The following is a 16,776-nucleotide window of genomic DNA, read 5'->3' as shown; positions in this document are numbered from 1 at the left end:
GTAACCGTGGGGGGTTCCTACGGTGCCCTAGACCCCTCGATCACAGCCGGAGAACTATATAGCCTAAAGACAGAAAGGGGAAAAACTAAACTGCCCCAGAGCAGACCCCAAAGCAATAGGCAGCCCCCAACATATAATGACGGTGAAGCAAGATGAAAACACTAACACAGATAGAAAGATAGGTTGAGCACGTGATGGGGCCCAAGCTAACTACATAGGACAGGATAGGAAAGCTGCTGTCTGCCATCCGCAAAAACCCTATCAAAATGAGCCAACCGACTGATAGGAAAAACAGGCCCTGAAGTCGCTAGGCTTCAAAAGACTATATCAGCACTCAGGTATATTCTGAAGACAGAGCAAAATATCAACAGATCAGAGACAAAAATGGAGTTCAGCTCACCCCCGGCCGGGGATGGCAGAACTCCCAAAAAACAAAGCAAAAAAAAAAACAAAACTGAAGAGTACAAAGAAGAGCAGAAAAACTTAGCTTTGAGATGCAGGAATCAGACTGGTCTCCAAGAATCCAGCAGGAAAATCACCAGCCAGGAAGAAGGGCGTCGGCAGCCTTATATCCAGTCCTCAATTCCAGCCACCCAGTCATCATCTAGCTGCCCAGGTGTTTGGTAATCCGCCTCACTACCTTTCTTCACCAGAGGAGGGAGTTCATCAGACCTCAATGGTGAAGGGAAAAATGAACTCACAACAGTCCAGTCAGTTCAAGAGAGGGAGCTGATCTGTGAGGAGTTCAAGACAGGGAGCTGATCTGTGAAGAGGGAAAGGACACGAGCAGAGACGGAGAGGCTCTGGGGAAGCTAAAAACTGCGTATAGCAGACCCCAGAGCGAAGCGCTAAAAGAGAGAAAAGGGACGTCAGAGTCCTTGGTGGTCAGGAGCTGTATGTCCTGACCGCTGAATCTGAAAGTACAGGGGACTGTAAGCTCCTGTGCGACATTGAACACCTGAGGGCACGGCAGCAGATAAGGAGCCCGGGGCTGACGGTGAAAAGGACGGTACCCGTGGAATAGGCTCACGCTGACAGCCATATATAGAGGGTCTCAGCTTAGTTATAAACAGCAGAGACCCGCACATAAAGCGCAGAAGGAAGGTCCCAAACCCCCACCTGGCAGGGTGGATCCCCTGAATGCCTCCAGGCGAGCCGGACTCATTCTATCACCTGTATGTGGTACTCCGGATTGCAACCAATTGCCAGTAAAAGGTAAAGAAACTGCACCTCTCTGTGTCCTCCTCTCATTTCTCTGCACCCCAACGTTCATAGGCATCTTAACTAGTAATCAAACATCTTTGCTCTGGGACTATTGCTCTACCTGTGGAGAGCTATTTTCACCTCAGCTGCGACACACCAACAGTCTCAGGGGAACAACACCGCAGCGCTGGTCACCTCTGACCAGAATACCACAGATGGCGTCACATATTTAATCATCTATAAACTTTATCTTCATTTTTACCACATCTACAGTGGCATGTAAAAGTTTGGGCACCCCTAGTCAAAATTACTGTTATTGTGACCAGTTAAGCAAGTTGAAGATGGAATGATCTCTAAAAGGGCTAAAGTTAAAGATGACACATTTTCTATGTATTTTAGGCCAAAAAAATTATATATTGTCATTTTAAAAATTACAATAAGGAAAATAGGCCAATGCAAAAGTTTGGGCACCCTGCATAGTTAGTACCTAGTAGCACTCCCTTTTAAAAATATCACAGCTTGTAAACGCTTTTAGTAGCCAGCCAAGAGTCTTTCAATTCTTGTTTGATGGATTTTCATCCATTCTTCCTTGGAAAATTCTTCCATTTCTGTGAGATTCCTGGGTCGTCTTGCATGCACTGCTATTTTGAGGGCTAGCCACAGATTTTCAATGATGATCGAATCGGGGGACTGTGAGGGCCATTGAAAAACCTTTAGCTATCGCCTTTTGCGGTAGTCTATTGTGGATTTTGATGTGTGTGATCATTATCCATTTGTAGAAGCCATCCTGTTTTCAAATTCAGCTTTTTAACACATGGTGTTATGTTTGCATCAAGAATTTGTTGAAATTTCATTGAATCCATTCTTCCCTCTACCTGTGAAATGTTCCCTGTGCCATTGTCTGCAACACAACTCCAAAGCATGATTGATCCATCCCTATGCTTAATGGTTGGAGAGATGCTCTTTTCCTGAAATTCTATGCAATTTTTTCTCTGCACATACCTTTGTTCATTGCGACCAAAGAGTTTTATTTTAACTTCAACGATTCACAGGACTTGTTTCTAAAATGCATTGGGCTTGTTTGGATGTTCTTTTGCATACCTCTGATGCTGAATTTTATGGTGAGGGTGCAGGAGAGGTTTTCTTCTGATGACTCTTCCATGAAGGCCATATTTGATAAGGTGTCTCTGAACAGTAGAACAATTACCACAACTCCAGAATCTGCTAAATCTTTCTGAAGGTCTTTTGCAGTCAAGTGGGGGTTCTGATATGCCTTTCTAGCAATCCTACAAGCAGCTCTCTCTGAAATTTTGCTTGGCTTTCCAGACCTTATCTTGACCTCCACTGTTCCTGTAAACTGCTATTTCTGAATTACATATTGAACTGAGGAAAGGACAACTTGAAAACGCTTTGCTGTCTTCTTATAGCCTTCTCCTGCTTTGTGGGCCTCCACCATTTTCATTTTCAGAGCGCTAGGCAGCTGCTTAAAAGAACCCATGGTGGCTGTTTTTTCGCACAAGGTTAGAGGAGGCTATGTGTTTCTAAACCTGTGGAATCTGCATCAGCTGGCCTTTCCTAACATTGAGGGTGAACAAGCCATAACCCTTACAGGCTAATTAAGGTCTGAAAACCTTGGTCAAAGTTATCTGAGCACACAAATCTCCAAAGGTACCCAAACTTTAGCATCGGACCATTTTTCTTTTTGTAATTTTTAAAATGTGAAAAAATGACAATGTGTATTACTTTTTAGCCTAAAATACAAAACAAATGTGTCATCTTTAACTTTAGGCCTTTTAGAGATCATTTCATCTTCAACTTGCTTAACTGTTCACAATAACAGTAATTTTGACCAGGGGTGCCTCACAATAACAGTAATTTTGACCAGGGGTGCCTAAACTTTTGCATGCCACTGTAACAACATCAAGCAACTTTTCCCCTTCCTCTATTTTATTTAATGGACGCCCCAGGGCCACGGACCGGGTCACCGCCGTCGTGACATCGTCCCCCATTGAAGTCGACGGGCCCGGTACCGAGTACCCCACGGTCCTGCACCGCGTGCGGGGCGCTCCACTTCTATAAATGGTTACTCTGTAAGCCAATGTTGGGCCCTTGTTAGGGCTTTAGGTTATAAGAAGGGATTTCAGCCAAACTATAAAAAAATCTGTAAACAGCATGAGTACCACATATGGCGCTGGAGAGACATTTTTCTATTGCCTTAATACATCAGGAGACTCAGCGAGGAGAAGGGGTACCCAGGGCCGGTTTTAGGCAAAGTGGGGTCCTAGGCAAAGTTTAAAATGGGACCCCAAAACTAACATATTGCACATCACACAGAAGCATTTCGATTGTATTTACATACGCTGAGTTCAGGCCGCTAAATGATCGACAAAATTGAAGAAGTCGTTCAGTACTTGTTTCCCGGCCTCTTTCCACCGCCTGAGAAAGAATGATGGGGACAGAACGATCACTAATGGATCACTAAGGGTGTGTGCACACGTTGCGGTTTTTGCTGCGGATCCGCAGCGGACTTGGTCCTGCGGATCCGCAGCAGTTTCCATGCGGTTTACAGTATCATGTAATCCTATGGAAAACCAAATCCGTCATGCACATGCTGTGGAAAATTACGCGCAGATTTGCTGCGGTTTATTTTCTGCAGCATGTTACTTCGTTTTTGCGGAACCACAGCTGCAGTGTACATTCCGGGACATACAAATCAATCAATCTCTCTCTCATCCGCACTGCCAAACGTCACTAGAACCTGCATCAAATCCGATGTACACATGCTAGGAATCCGCAGGAAAAATGCATGTGTTTTACCCTGCGGTTTCTGCCAAGAGATATGGATTCTCTGCAGAAAAAGCCGCAGACTAATCCGCAACGTGTGCACACACCCTAACAGATCACTATACAGTATCATGTTATCAGCAGCACATCTACAGTTTACACCCCGTAGTCCTCCATATAATATAATCTGCCCCTTAGTCCTCCATATAGTATAATACACTCCTCAGTCCTCCATATAGTATAATACACTCCTTATAGCCCTCCATATATTAAAATACACTGCTCAGTCCTTCATATAGTATAATACACTCCCCATAGTGCTCCATATAGTATAATACACTCATCAGTCCTCCATATAGTATAATGCACTCCTCATAGCCCTCCATATATTAAAATACACTGCTCAGTCCTCCATATAGTATAATACACTCCTCATAGTTCTCCATATAGTAAAATGCACCGCCATAGTCACCCATGTAGTACAATTCACTTCCCATAGCATAATGCACCCCATAGTTCTTCACATAATGTATTCCCCATAGTCCTCGATACAGTATAATGCAGCCCCCATATAGTATAATGCAGCCACCCAATAGAGCATAATGCAGCCACCCCTTCAGAGTATAATGCAGCCCCGCCATACAATATAATGTAACTCCCATAGAATATAATGCAGCCCCCCTCTTATAGTATAATGCAGCCACTCCACAGAATATAATGTAACCCCCCATAGAATATAATGCAGCCCCACCCCCCATATAGTATAATGCAGCATCTCCATAGAATATATGGCAACCCCCTCATAGGATATAATGCAGCCCCTCATATAGTATAATGTAGCCCCTCCATAGAACATAATGTAGCCCTCATATAGTATAATGCAGCCCCCATCGAATATATTAAATATAATACAGCCCCCCATAGAATATAATGTAGCCCCAAATAGAATATAATACAGCCAACCTCCCCATAGAATATAATGTAGCCCCCCATATTATATAACACAGCCTCCCCTATAGAATATAATGTAAAATGTACCCCCCATGGTATATAACACAGCCGCATAGTATATAGCCCAGCACCACATGGTATACAGCCCAGTCCACCATGGTATACAGCCCAGCACAGCATGGTAAATAGCCCACCATGGTATAATACAGCCCACCATGATATACAGGCTGTATACCATGCTGGTCTGTATACCATGGTGGGATGTATAATACAGCCCAGCATGGTATACAGCCCACCATGGAATAATACAGCCCAGCATGGTATAATACAGCCCAGCATGGTATATAGCCCCCCAGAATGGAATAATACAGCCCAGTATGGTATAATATAGCCCCCAGCATGGTATAATACAGCCCAGCATGGTATATAACCCCCCAGAATGGTATAATACAGCCCAGCATGGTATATAGCCCCCCAGAATGGTATAATACAGCCCAGCATGGTATATAGCCCCCCCAGAATGGAATAATGCAGCCCAGTATAGTATAATACAGCCCAGCATGGTATATAGCCCCCCAGCATGGTATAATACAGCCCAGCATGATATAATACAACCCAGCATGGTATATAGCCCCCCCAGAATGGTATAACACAACCCAGCATGGTATATAGCCCCTCAGAATGATGTAATACAGCCCAGCATGGTATATACCCCCCCAAAATGGTATAATACAGCCCAGCATGGTATATAGCCCCCCAGAATGGAATAATACAGCCCAGTATGGTATAATACAGCCCAGCATGATATAATACAGCCCAGCATGGAATATAGACCCCCAGAATGGTATAATACAGCCCAGCATGGTATATAGCCCCCCCAGAATGGTGTAATACAGCCCAGCACGGTATAATACAGCCCAGCATGGTATATAGCCCCCCAGAATGGTATAATACAGCCCAGCATGGTATAATACAGCCCAGCATGGTATATAGCCCCCCAGAATGGTATAATACGGCCCAGCATGGTATATAGCCCCCCAGAATGGAATAATACAGCCCAGTATGGTATAATATAGCCCCCCAGCATGGTATAATACAGCCCAGCATGGTATATAGCCCCCCCAGAATGGTATAATACAGCCCAGCATGGTATATAGCCCCCCCAGAATGGTATAATACAGCCCAGCATGGTATATAGCCCCCCAGAATGGAATAATGCAGCCCAGTATGGTATAATACAGCCCAGCATGGTATATAACCCCCAGCATGGTATAATACAGCCCAGCATGGTATATAGCCCCCCCCCAGAATGGTATAACACAACCCAGCATGGTATATAGCCCCTCAGAATGGTGTAATACAGCCCAGCATGGTATATAGCCCCCCAAAATGGTATAATACAGCCCAGCATGGTATATAGCCCCCCAGAATGGAATAATACAGCCCGGTATGGTATAATACAGCCCATCATGATATAATACAGCCCAGCATGGAATATAGCCCCCCAGAATGGTATAATACAGCCCAGCATGGTATATAGCCCCCCATAATGGTATAATACAGCCCAGCATGATATAATGCAGCCCAGCATGGTATATAGCACCCCAGAATGGAATAATACAGCCCAGCATGGTATAATACAGCCCAGCATGGTATATAGCCCCCCAGAATGGTGTAATACAGCCCAGCAAGGTATATAGCCCCCCAGCATGGTATGATACAGCCCAGCATGGTATATAGCCCCCCCCAGAATGGTGTAATACAGCCCAGCATGGTATATAGCCCCCCCAGCATGGTATGCTACAGCCGAACATGGTATATAGTCCCTTCAGAGTGGCCCCACAGTCCAGTACTCACACTGATTTAAAAAAAAAAAAAAAACACCCCTCACCTTCTCCTCGTGCCCGCGCTGCTGGCTGCTCCTGTCTCCTCCTGCACTGTCTGGCACACAGTGATAGCGCGATGACCTCATCACGCCCCCGCTGTGTCAGAGGCAGAGCGGGGAATGATGGGAGAGGGTGTGTCAGCTGACGCTCTCTCCTCCATCACTGCCTCCTTCAATGCGGCAGCAGGAGTCTGCGCTGGGGGCAGGCGGGCCCCCCTGCCTCACAGGGGCCCCATAGCGGCTGTGTGATGTGCCGCTGGCTGGGGGCCCCTGGAGGAGCAGAGGCCCTAGGCAGCTGCCTGGTCTGCCTGCCCATAATGCCAGCCCTGGCGGTACCCCTTCATATATAAGAGATGGAATCATCAAATTTGTTCTAATCTTTGGAAACGGTATCTATAGATTTTAGTAGTGTTTTTACCCCTTAAGTTTTCCTAGTATTTGGGGGCTATAGGATGATATGCCTGGGATGATATCTGAAAAGCAGAGATCACACTGAAGACAATTGTCATTGTCATTTTTACCTTTACTATTTTAGACTGCAAATGAGTATATGGATGTTTTGTATGTTTTATAACTTTGCAATTTTTGTTGTTGATTTTTTACAGCCCAGAAGTTGTAAAAAGTGAACCATATGGGGAAAAAGCTGATGTGTGGGCAGCAGGCTGCATTCTCTATCAAATGTCAACTCTAAATCCACCATTCCACAGCACTAACATGCTATCCTTAGCAACCAAAGTACGCAGGTTTGAATGGTTAAGAATTATTTTTTTGCAGTCTGTCACCAGAATAGACTCTTAGGCTATGTTCACATGCAATGGGGGACAAGATCTTGGCTCCTGAGATCTCAGTCTGTGCATGCTCCACCTCTGGCGGCCATTTCCCCGAAGCCCACTGCGGAAAAACAATGGGAAGGGGACTCCATTCACCACAGACATTTTAAGAAATCCAGTACCCACAGCCTCGCACCGCCGTGACACCCTGTCATCCCATTCCTGCCGGCAGCGACCCTGCCTCCTGTGACCGCACTCCACCGCAACCGCGCCCCTCAGAAGGCTACCATAAGATTGAACTATAAGACACACCACTATTTTATTTTTTCAATGTTGTTCCTATTTTCCTCCCCAATATATGGGGTGCGTCTTATGGTCCGGAGCATCTTATAGTCCGCAAAATTCTGTAGTTTGTTTATTTTTTCAATGTACAGATTATAGGTAATATTAAAGGTGGAAAAAGTTCTGAAAATATTCTTCTTGCTATGATTTTTTTTACATGACAAAAAAAACAAACAAATTTTAACAGGGGTGTGTAGTCTTTATATCAGAATATGAAGAGTCCCAGTATTTCAGCATTATGTTATGGTATTGCTAGCTGAAGTATACTGCAGTAAATCAAAGGTGACATCAATATGCAATACATATACTTTGACCTAATTAAATGTTTAAACATGGTTGTTTTAGCTTCTTTTCAATATGATTTATGTACTGTTATTATTAATATTGTTGAACCTATCCAAATCTTCCCTGTATCAGACGTAAAGTACAGTCATTTATTTGTCTTTATTGTAGATAGTAGAAGCTGTGTATGTTCCAGTTCCTGATGGATTGTATTCAGAAAAAGTTTCAAATACAATTAAGAGGTAATTTAGATTTTTATGTTCAATTTTATGTTTTTTATTTCACTTACTAAAATACAAAGTGGTACTTGTAATAAGGCCGTTTCTGGTACATGTGGTGACAGTTTTCACACATACTCGACACACTTACACACATAGACCCATGTTAGCTTTCTCATCTCTGCTGCTTTGAAGGTCTAATAGCTCTGATTGTGCCAGAATGGCTGCACCCACTAAACTAAGTGATACATTGTTGGATTCAGTGTCTCTTTTCCTACATTATGCTGCTCTCAGATGAGGTAGCAAAAACCTGCTGACGGATTCCCTTTAAATAGGATCTATCACCAGGAGATATGCCCCTTGTCGTTAATTAATTTAGAGATAGAACTTGCCAGTCATGCAAATTGGCAACTCCCGCCTTTGAAGTTGGTGTCGTTATATTTTTTTGTTCCTCCCAAAAATGTCAAGTGTCACAATCCCCCAATTTGCTGCTGCAAATAAAGGTCGCAATTCAATTTTTTCTATAGGGCGCAGGGATTGTACTCCTTCAGGTGCGACAGGAGGAAGACAGGAGGCATGTTCCTTTCAAAGTCCATATTGGTTTATTTGCTTCATAAACCCGGAAGCACCAACAAAAAAAAGGAAAACAGCATTTAGAGCAGGCAAAACACAGCATCAGTGTCCATGGCACAGTCCTCAAGCTCCTCCGAGAGCTATGTGAGAGTTCCTGCTCTCCCAAGACACCAGCCACCGCAAATTCACATGGCCAGATCACATGACCCTGACCTCACACAGGTCCTGGCAGGATTCTGCTCCCTCAGACCTGTGGGCACACAGGCTGCGGTAATGTCCAGCAATCAGTCTCGGTCTGGAGCCACGCACAGGAGGCCTTCTTCCTCCCTGCACACAGAACAATGGAGGGAGGTCTTCACACCTCCAGCCACAGACCCTGTGTGAAACAACAGCCTCCATTACATCAGCTGTAACCACACCTGCCCATATCTCATAGCTATCCATAACCCGGACACATTTGCACTAAACCACATCTTAGTGCTCATGCGCACTAAAGCAAAATACTTCGGGTTGCATGGCAGGGAGCAGCTATCTCCGCGACACATACCTCCCATCTAGCCTCCTTACAAGGGACAAACTGAAGCGGTTTGTCAGGCCAATACATTTAGTTAGTCATATTTGCAAACATTTTTTGTGTGGGTGTTTAACTTTAAATTGATTGAATAAAGGATCCTATTCAGATGAAAGGTCATCTTTAAGGCCAGTACATATAATTACAGCTTTCTATAAAAGCAAATAATGCACTTTTATATAATGCCTTGTGATTTTAACAAAATATGATCAAAATCTATTTGTTTCATGTATTTCTACCTTAATATACTTTACTACTTTACTCACAGGTGCTTGACCTCAGATGCAGATCTCCGTCCTGACATAGTGGAAGTGTGTGCCCTAATTTCAGATGTCATGATGAGATACATGGACAGCTTATCCTCTTGTCAGATTGCCTTGGAGAAAAAGCTGGAGAGAGAGAGAAAGCGAGCACAAAAATATTTCATAGAGGCTAACAAAAATACTGTGAAATATGGTCATCGCCATGCATCACTACCTTATGTGAGTATAGATGTGACCATAAGGTTTGTGGTTAATCGTCATGCTTATGTACTTTCCACATCTAATCATACTCTTTCATAAGCAATACATTTTTATTGCTAATATGTGCACGTTAACCCCCACCCCCTGAAGATGGCTGGACCGTCATTGTAAATACATCATTGTAAATACAAACCTGTGCTTTGTATCCCCCCCACCTCATTGTAGATTGTAAGCTCCACGAGCAGGGTCGTCTTATTTCGCTTTAATTATTGTATTGTTAACGTTGTTACTTATGACTGTTGTGTTTGAAACTGTTCAACTGTAAAGCGCTGCGGAATATGTTGGCGCTATATAAATAAAGATTATTATTATTATTATTATTATTGTTAGCTTTATGGTGTTTCTAAGGATTTCAGAAGAATGGAAAATTAATGACCCTGGTATACTACCAGCATACAGGTCCATGTGGACAAAATGTATTTCTTTAATGTATATCTATAAAATTGTGAATACACATCACTGATCCATAAAAAAAAAACACTAACGCGTTTTGGACGTCTGTACTTAATTGCTGCATATATGTAAAAGTACTCCTTACGTGTGGTGGATGGCAAGATTTAGCATTTAGATGAAACTGGTTAAAGTTTTTTTATTATATGGTTGTATTATCCACTTTTTAGAACCTCCACAGAGTAACATCCACATGATTAATTTCTTTAATATTATAATTTATTGTGAATGTAAGATTCATATCATTTTGGTGGATAAAAGCAAGAAATTGTTGAATTTCACTACATGTGCCTTGCTATATCTCTATAAATCTCTTTAAATCTAGTCAAGTCATTTTAGGGCAGCACGGTGGCTCAGTGGTTAGCACTGCGGCCTTGCAGTGCTGGAGTCCTGGGTTCGAATCCCACCAAGGACAACATCTGCAAGGAGTTTGTATGTTCTCCCCGTGTTTGCGTGGGTTTCCTCCGGGTACTCGTTTTCCTCCCACACGCCAAAAAACATACTGATAGGGAATCTAGATTGTGAGCCCCATCGGGGACAGTGATGATAATGTGTGCAAACTGTAAAGCGCTGCAGAATATGTTAGCGCTATATAAAAATAAAGATTATTATTATTATTATTAGAAAATCTACCATACGACCTGATATGGGTTAAAAATATCCACAGTTTATAGATTGGTCAAAATTCCCATGTGCTCATTCAGCATATGACAAATGCACAAATAGTTCGGTAGTTCTTTTACATGTATGCAACAATTAAGGAAAGATGTCTGAAACGCGTCTGTGGTTTTTAGATATCAGTGCTGTGCATTCACAATTTTATAGATATACAATAAAGAAATATTGTGTTTCTAATACAACTATACCTAAATATACCCTTTTCCAATGAAACGATGAGACACGTCCTTGAATCTTGGCTCCACCAACCTCCTCACACTACAGGAATGCCATGGGCCCAGTCTCAATTTGAAGTTGGTGCAGAAAGTGTAACCTTTATTGCATGTTTGAAAAATACATGTGTAATATAGGACATTTGATGCTTCGTCCAGCAAGTGCCCTTTTTATGACGTGATTAAGATTGGAGCCAGACTTATCCATTTGCTAGACTTGTTCTCCTACTTTTAGTTTTTCAGCAGATCTAGAATAAAAAGAATAAAAACATCAAAACATTTAAAATCATTCTTATAAAACCTGCTTTTAAATATAATATAAAGTTGCTTTCCATGTCATGTACAACATTTGTTATAAAATGGCACAAAATAAGATTAGACTAAAGTTGTGCTAAATTTATAAAATGGCATGAATCAGTGTCATAAACGTGGTACATTTTAACGGTCTAGTCTGCATTAACACTGTCTAAAAATTACACAGGTTTAATAATTCTGCCTCTATATCTTTCAATATGTCCATATACGGTAAGCGTTCCAAAATGCAGCCCAAAAAAGGTTACCCATTTACACAGGCTATTTGTACTTCACAGAGTGATCAATAATAGATCATCCTGTGCGCATTGTTTGTTAACACAGAATGATGTGCTGCCTAAAATGATAATTTTTTTCTTTTGTAAATTCTTTATTTAGATAAGAAAATACAGGAAAAGTATAGCCATGTCAAAGTTACAGTCATATCATAAAACATCAAGCGATTTAGATGACATGGAAGGTAAGATAAGGAGAGGTAGGAGGAGAGGAGGGGCACGAAAGGTGAAGAAGTCAAGGTTGAGAAGGGACCCATGGGATGTGCGGGGGGGGGAGCGAGGACAGGGAAGAGAAAACAAGGGAGCAAAACAATCAGGGTGTCATGGTCCAGTCCGGAGTTTATTTTCTGCTGTCTTCACTCCGGACTGGTCATGCGGGGGGTTAAGCTCCGCATCCTCGTTCTGGAGCTAGCTGGGCTATTTCAGTCTCTCACAGCCTGCTGACCAGTGTTAGTGATAGCTCAAGCTTCCAGTTTAGAGCCTCTGACCCTTGCACCTTGGTGATCCTCTTGCCTCTGACTAGTATCCACATGTATGACGCAGACTGATCTCTGACCCCGTCTCTTGGTATTCGTCTCTGTTCCTACGTTTCCTCTCTGGCATTTGACTTCCTGGCTTGTACCCCGACCACGTATTTCACCTCACGTTTCTGGACCCCGTGCTCATGTTTTGGCTTTCTGACCCTCGGCTTGGTATTTTGACTACGTGTATTGCTGCTCCTTCTGGTTCTTCTGACCATTCTCTCTTGTTACCTGTCACACCTGTGCTATTGCTCAGTGTTTGCTACTCTTAGTGTGTAACCTCTCTGTCCTCACCAGCTCCCCCTGGTGGAGGTTTCACTACACAGGCATAACAAAAACCAATGTAGGTACACACGACAGAACCTTATACATCAGCACTAACCTAGTGTTCAAGGACTATATACAGTGCTGTGCAAATTAATTGGGACAAAGCATTTTTTTAAGTAAAATCGTAAGTTGGTTACCAGTCAGCGATTCAAACCAGTTTTAACTGCATTGAACAGGTGTGAGTGCCTAACACATTTATTTGCATGCATTTAAGTCGGCATATATAGTAGTTTATGTTTAATGCCATTACCTGTTACCATTAGAAAGAGTTTGTGTGATATTTTGTTATAGAGTAGGGAATGTCAAAGTAAAAAAAAAGTTAAAAAAGACTATGTCGACCACCTTTATTTCCCGCACTCCCAGCCATCTCCTCTGGTATATCAGTGGTGATGTCAGGTCCATCAGCCCTCCACACTGGCTTATGACAGCCATGGCTTGTCATTGACTTCAGCGGTAATGGGACTAATGAAAGGGACGCCATCGTTTCCGATACCACCCGAGACAATTGGAGAGGCATTAATGGGAAATGTGTAAATGGGAACTTTAAATATGAATGAAATCTGATATGAACATGGGATAAGCATGCCTTTCTTTAGCCCAAGTGGACCTAGGACCATGTAATCCAAAATTGTGAGATGTTTTCTTATACTCTGCTGTGGGTCACAACGCCATCAATGCTCTTGTGCACTGGTGTTATGATCATCCATTCTGAATGTTGTTGGTTAGCACTGTAGTAGGGCAAAGGGTACCAATAACAGTCATTCTAGTCATTGCTTTTGTTTTGATATCTTTCCATGGAGCCCAAGTTCGTACATATGAGTCATGATTGTGAATCCCCCAACTCGAAAGTTCTTCAAGGTGGGAAATCTGGTTCACTTTAAATATCCATTCGGGCACTGATGGGGGGGACTCATCTCTCCAATGTAAGGTTACTAAGTGTTTTGCTGCACCGACCAGTAACTAGAGAAGCCCATGTTTTGTTGGTTTGACATTTTTTGATGGGCAAGAAAGTGTTAGGAACAGCGGAATGCACTAAATAAAAATAAGTAACAAAGTGCGTTCGCCGCTCGGTGTCCACCGTGTAGTAGATGTTACACCGCTGCTAGGTAATGACAGACAAGCAATATGGTGGTATAATGCGCACGGGTTAGACTTCACCCGAAGTGCGCAAAGCGGGCTCTGTGTATGGCTTTTCTACTGCGAGTGCCTAGAAGGGCTGCAACTGCAGCGCGGCGTAGGACACAGCCGCAGGACGACACAGCTACAAAGCAGGCGCAATGTCGGACACTAGCGCAGAGGTGCGATGAGCACAGTGGCCTAAGGCTTGCCACTGACTGGCGCTGACTGCTGAACTAATTCCCTATCCACATGCGTAATATCAGAGGGAAGGGGTTTCTTAATAAGTCAGTCACCAGAATCATACATCCGTCACCATTCACACATAGCAAGTATAGTCTATACTAGCGCATGGCCAAATGGTCATGCACGCTTTTTATAGCCGTGCGGGACCTTCCAGATCTCTGAGATGGACCAATGAGATCTGGAGCAGGACCTGGGCACATGACTCCCGATCTCCAATGGGAGATCGCCTCGTGAGCATGCCAAGTAGGAGCACAGAGGAACTTAGTCTCTGGAGCGGTCTGCTGCAAAGTAATCTTCTCTGCAGTAGATAGAAGGAGACCGCAGAATGTGAGGCTCTGGATTCCTGCAGAGCAGACGCAGAAACCTGACACCTAACATTACCCCCCCTCCTAGGGCCACCTCCCCTCTGAGCCTTCCAATCCACCACCTTGTTCCCATCAGAGGCATAGGCCTCAGACTCGTCTGAAGGCAAGTCTGATGTTCCGGTAGGTGACACGGAAAACCGGGACACATGGAAGGTATCAGAGGCGGCAAGATCACCAGGTTTAAGAAGGGACAAGTGGGAGACAATGGGAGCGGCAAAACCTCCCAAAGGATAAGTTGAAGTGGAACGCTGCGGTGTGTCGGCGGACATCTCCACTCTCTGTTTAAGGAGACTAACCCGAGCACATGAGGTGCATGCCTGAATATATTTTTTAATGTTCCGAGTCCTGTGCAGCCACCAATAAGACCCTGCCAGGAGTTTTGTGGTCTGCATGTAGCCACAGTGACCTCCCGCCCTGGACGCGTGTGCCCACGCGAGAACCTTCGGCCGAAGGTGAGGGGGGACAAAGGTCTTGCCCGGCGGCACAGAGTTTGGCCATTGCGGGGCCCCGTTATCCTGGGGAACAGCGTGCTGACAATGGTAACCGCAAATGGAGTTTTGTGCTGGACGCGCCTCGAACGGCGCAAAACACCTCCATGGGCTCTGGGAGTGGAGTCTCTGGCTTGGGTGGTTCCAGAGGCTCAAAAAAGTTGGGAGCCAGGGTAACCTTCCGTTTGGATTGAGCACGCTCCAGGCCACACTCCGAAAAACGAAGATCAATGCAGGTGGAAATGGCAATCAGCTCTTCCAAACTTGCAGGAACCTCTCCGGTAGAGAGAGCATCCTTAACATGCTCCGCCAAACCTCTCCAAAACACAGGGATGAGGGCTTTGTCAGACCACTCCAACTCAGAAGCCAGTGTCCGAAAACAAACGGCATACTGACTTACCGAGATGGATCCCTGAGTCAAAGCAAGTAGCTGAAGAGAGGTCTCATGCGTGACCCGTGGTCCCAGGAAGACCTGTTTAATAGCTGTTAAAAACTGAGCAGCAGTCTGAACCTCTGGGTCACCACGCTCCCATAGTGGCGTAGCCCACTCCAACGCCTTGCCCGACAGAAGGGAAACAATAAACCCCACCTTGGCCCGTTCCATAGGGAATTGCGCAACCAGTAATTCCAGCTGGATAGAGCACTGGCTGACGAAACCCCTACAGGAGGTGCCATCGCCAGAAAATTTATCGGGCAACGGGAGGCGGGTAACTGTTGGCGCGTGGGAGGACATGGACATACGTGAAACCGCGTCTGCGATTGCCTGTACAGCAGCTTCAGTGGATTTCGCAGCTGAGATAGCACTCTCAAGAGTAGCCAACTGGCCCTCCAGCTGCCGAATATACTGTAAGAGTTGCTGCTGTTCTGCCATCACTAGCCAGACCCTGGCGCTAGTATAATGTTAGGAACAGCAGAACGCACTAAATAAAAATAAATAATAAAGTGTGACGCCGCTCGGGGTCCACCGTGCAGTAGATGTTACACCGCTGCTAGGTAATGACAGACAAGCAATATGGCGGTATAATGTGCACGGGTTAGACTTCACCCGAATTTCGCAAAGTGGGTTCTGTTCATATGCAGAGGCACCACAACATAAACATACAAAAACACTGAGCCTGTTAGTATCACAGGCCTCAGGTAGATGCACACACGGTATCTGGTCACAGGAGTAGGACCTAAGACAGAGGAGCTGCATCTATCTTGACCTACCGTGTGTGCGGCGTTGCTACTGCGAGCGCCAAGAAGGGCTGCAACTGGAGTCACGGCGTAGGACACTGCCACAGGATGACACAGCTACAAAGCAGGCGCAATGTCGGACACTAGCGCAGAGGTGCGATGTGCACAGTGGCCTAAGGCTTGCCACTGACTGGCGCTGACTGCTGAACTAATTCCCTATCCACATGCGTAATATCAGAGGGAAGGGGTTTTATAATGAGTCAGTCACCAGAATCATACATCCGTCACCATTCATACATAGCAAGTATAATCTATACTAGCGCATGGCCGAACGGCCATGCGTGCTTTTTATAGCCGTGCGGGACCTTCCAGATCTCTGAGATGGACCAATGAGATCTGGAGCAGGTCCTGGGCACATGACTCCTGATCTCCAATGGGAGATCGCCTCGTGAGCATGCCCAGTAGGAGCACAGAGGAACTTAGTCTCTGGAGCGGTCTGCTGCAAAA

The 16,776-nt window shown here is 44.5% G+C and overlaps 1 protein-coding gene across 3 annotated transcripts in view; it reads left to right on the top strand.

Annotated features, from left to right (window-relative positions):
* NEK10 (NIMA related kinase 10) overlaps positions 1-16,776 on the top strand; it is a 419,159-nt gene that overhangs the window by 270,318 nt on the left and 132,065 nt on the right. For 2 of the 3 annotated variants that reach the window (XM_073568458.1, XM_073568451.1), the window contains exons 24-26: positions 7,429-7,558; positions 8,389-8,459; positions 9,848-10,061. In XM_073568458.1, coding sequence (XP_073424559.1) covers positions 7,429-7,558; positions 8,389-8,459; positions 9,848-10,061 — 415 coding nt within the window. Of the gene's footprint in view, positions 1-7,428; positions 7,567-8,388; positions 8,460-9,847; positions 10,062-16,776 lie in introns of those variants that run through there. The other variant, XR_012230919.1, reaches the window with a different exon arrangement.

Source organism: Dendrobates tinctorius, unplaced genomic scaffold (genome assembly GCF_039654945.1).
Source record: "Dendrobates tinctorius isolate UK_male_01 unplaced genomic scaffold, ASM3965494v1 ptg000005l, whole genome shotgun sequence".
NCBI lineage: Eukaryota > Metazoa > Chordata > Amphibia > Anura > Dendrobatidae > Dendrobates > Dendrobates tinctorius.
The sequence above is the reverse complement of the archived record's forward strand: the minus strand, read 5'-3'. Positions and strand labels throughout refer to the sequence as shown.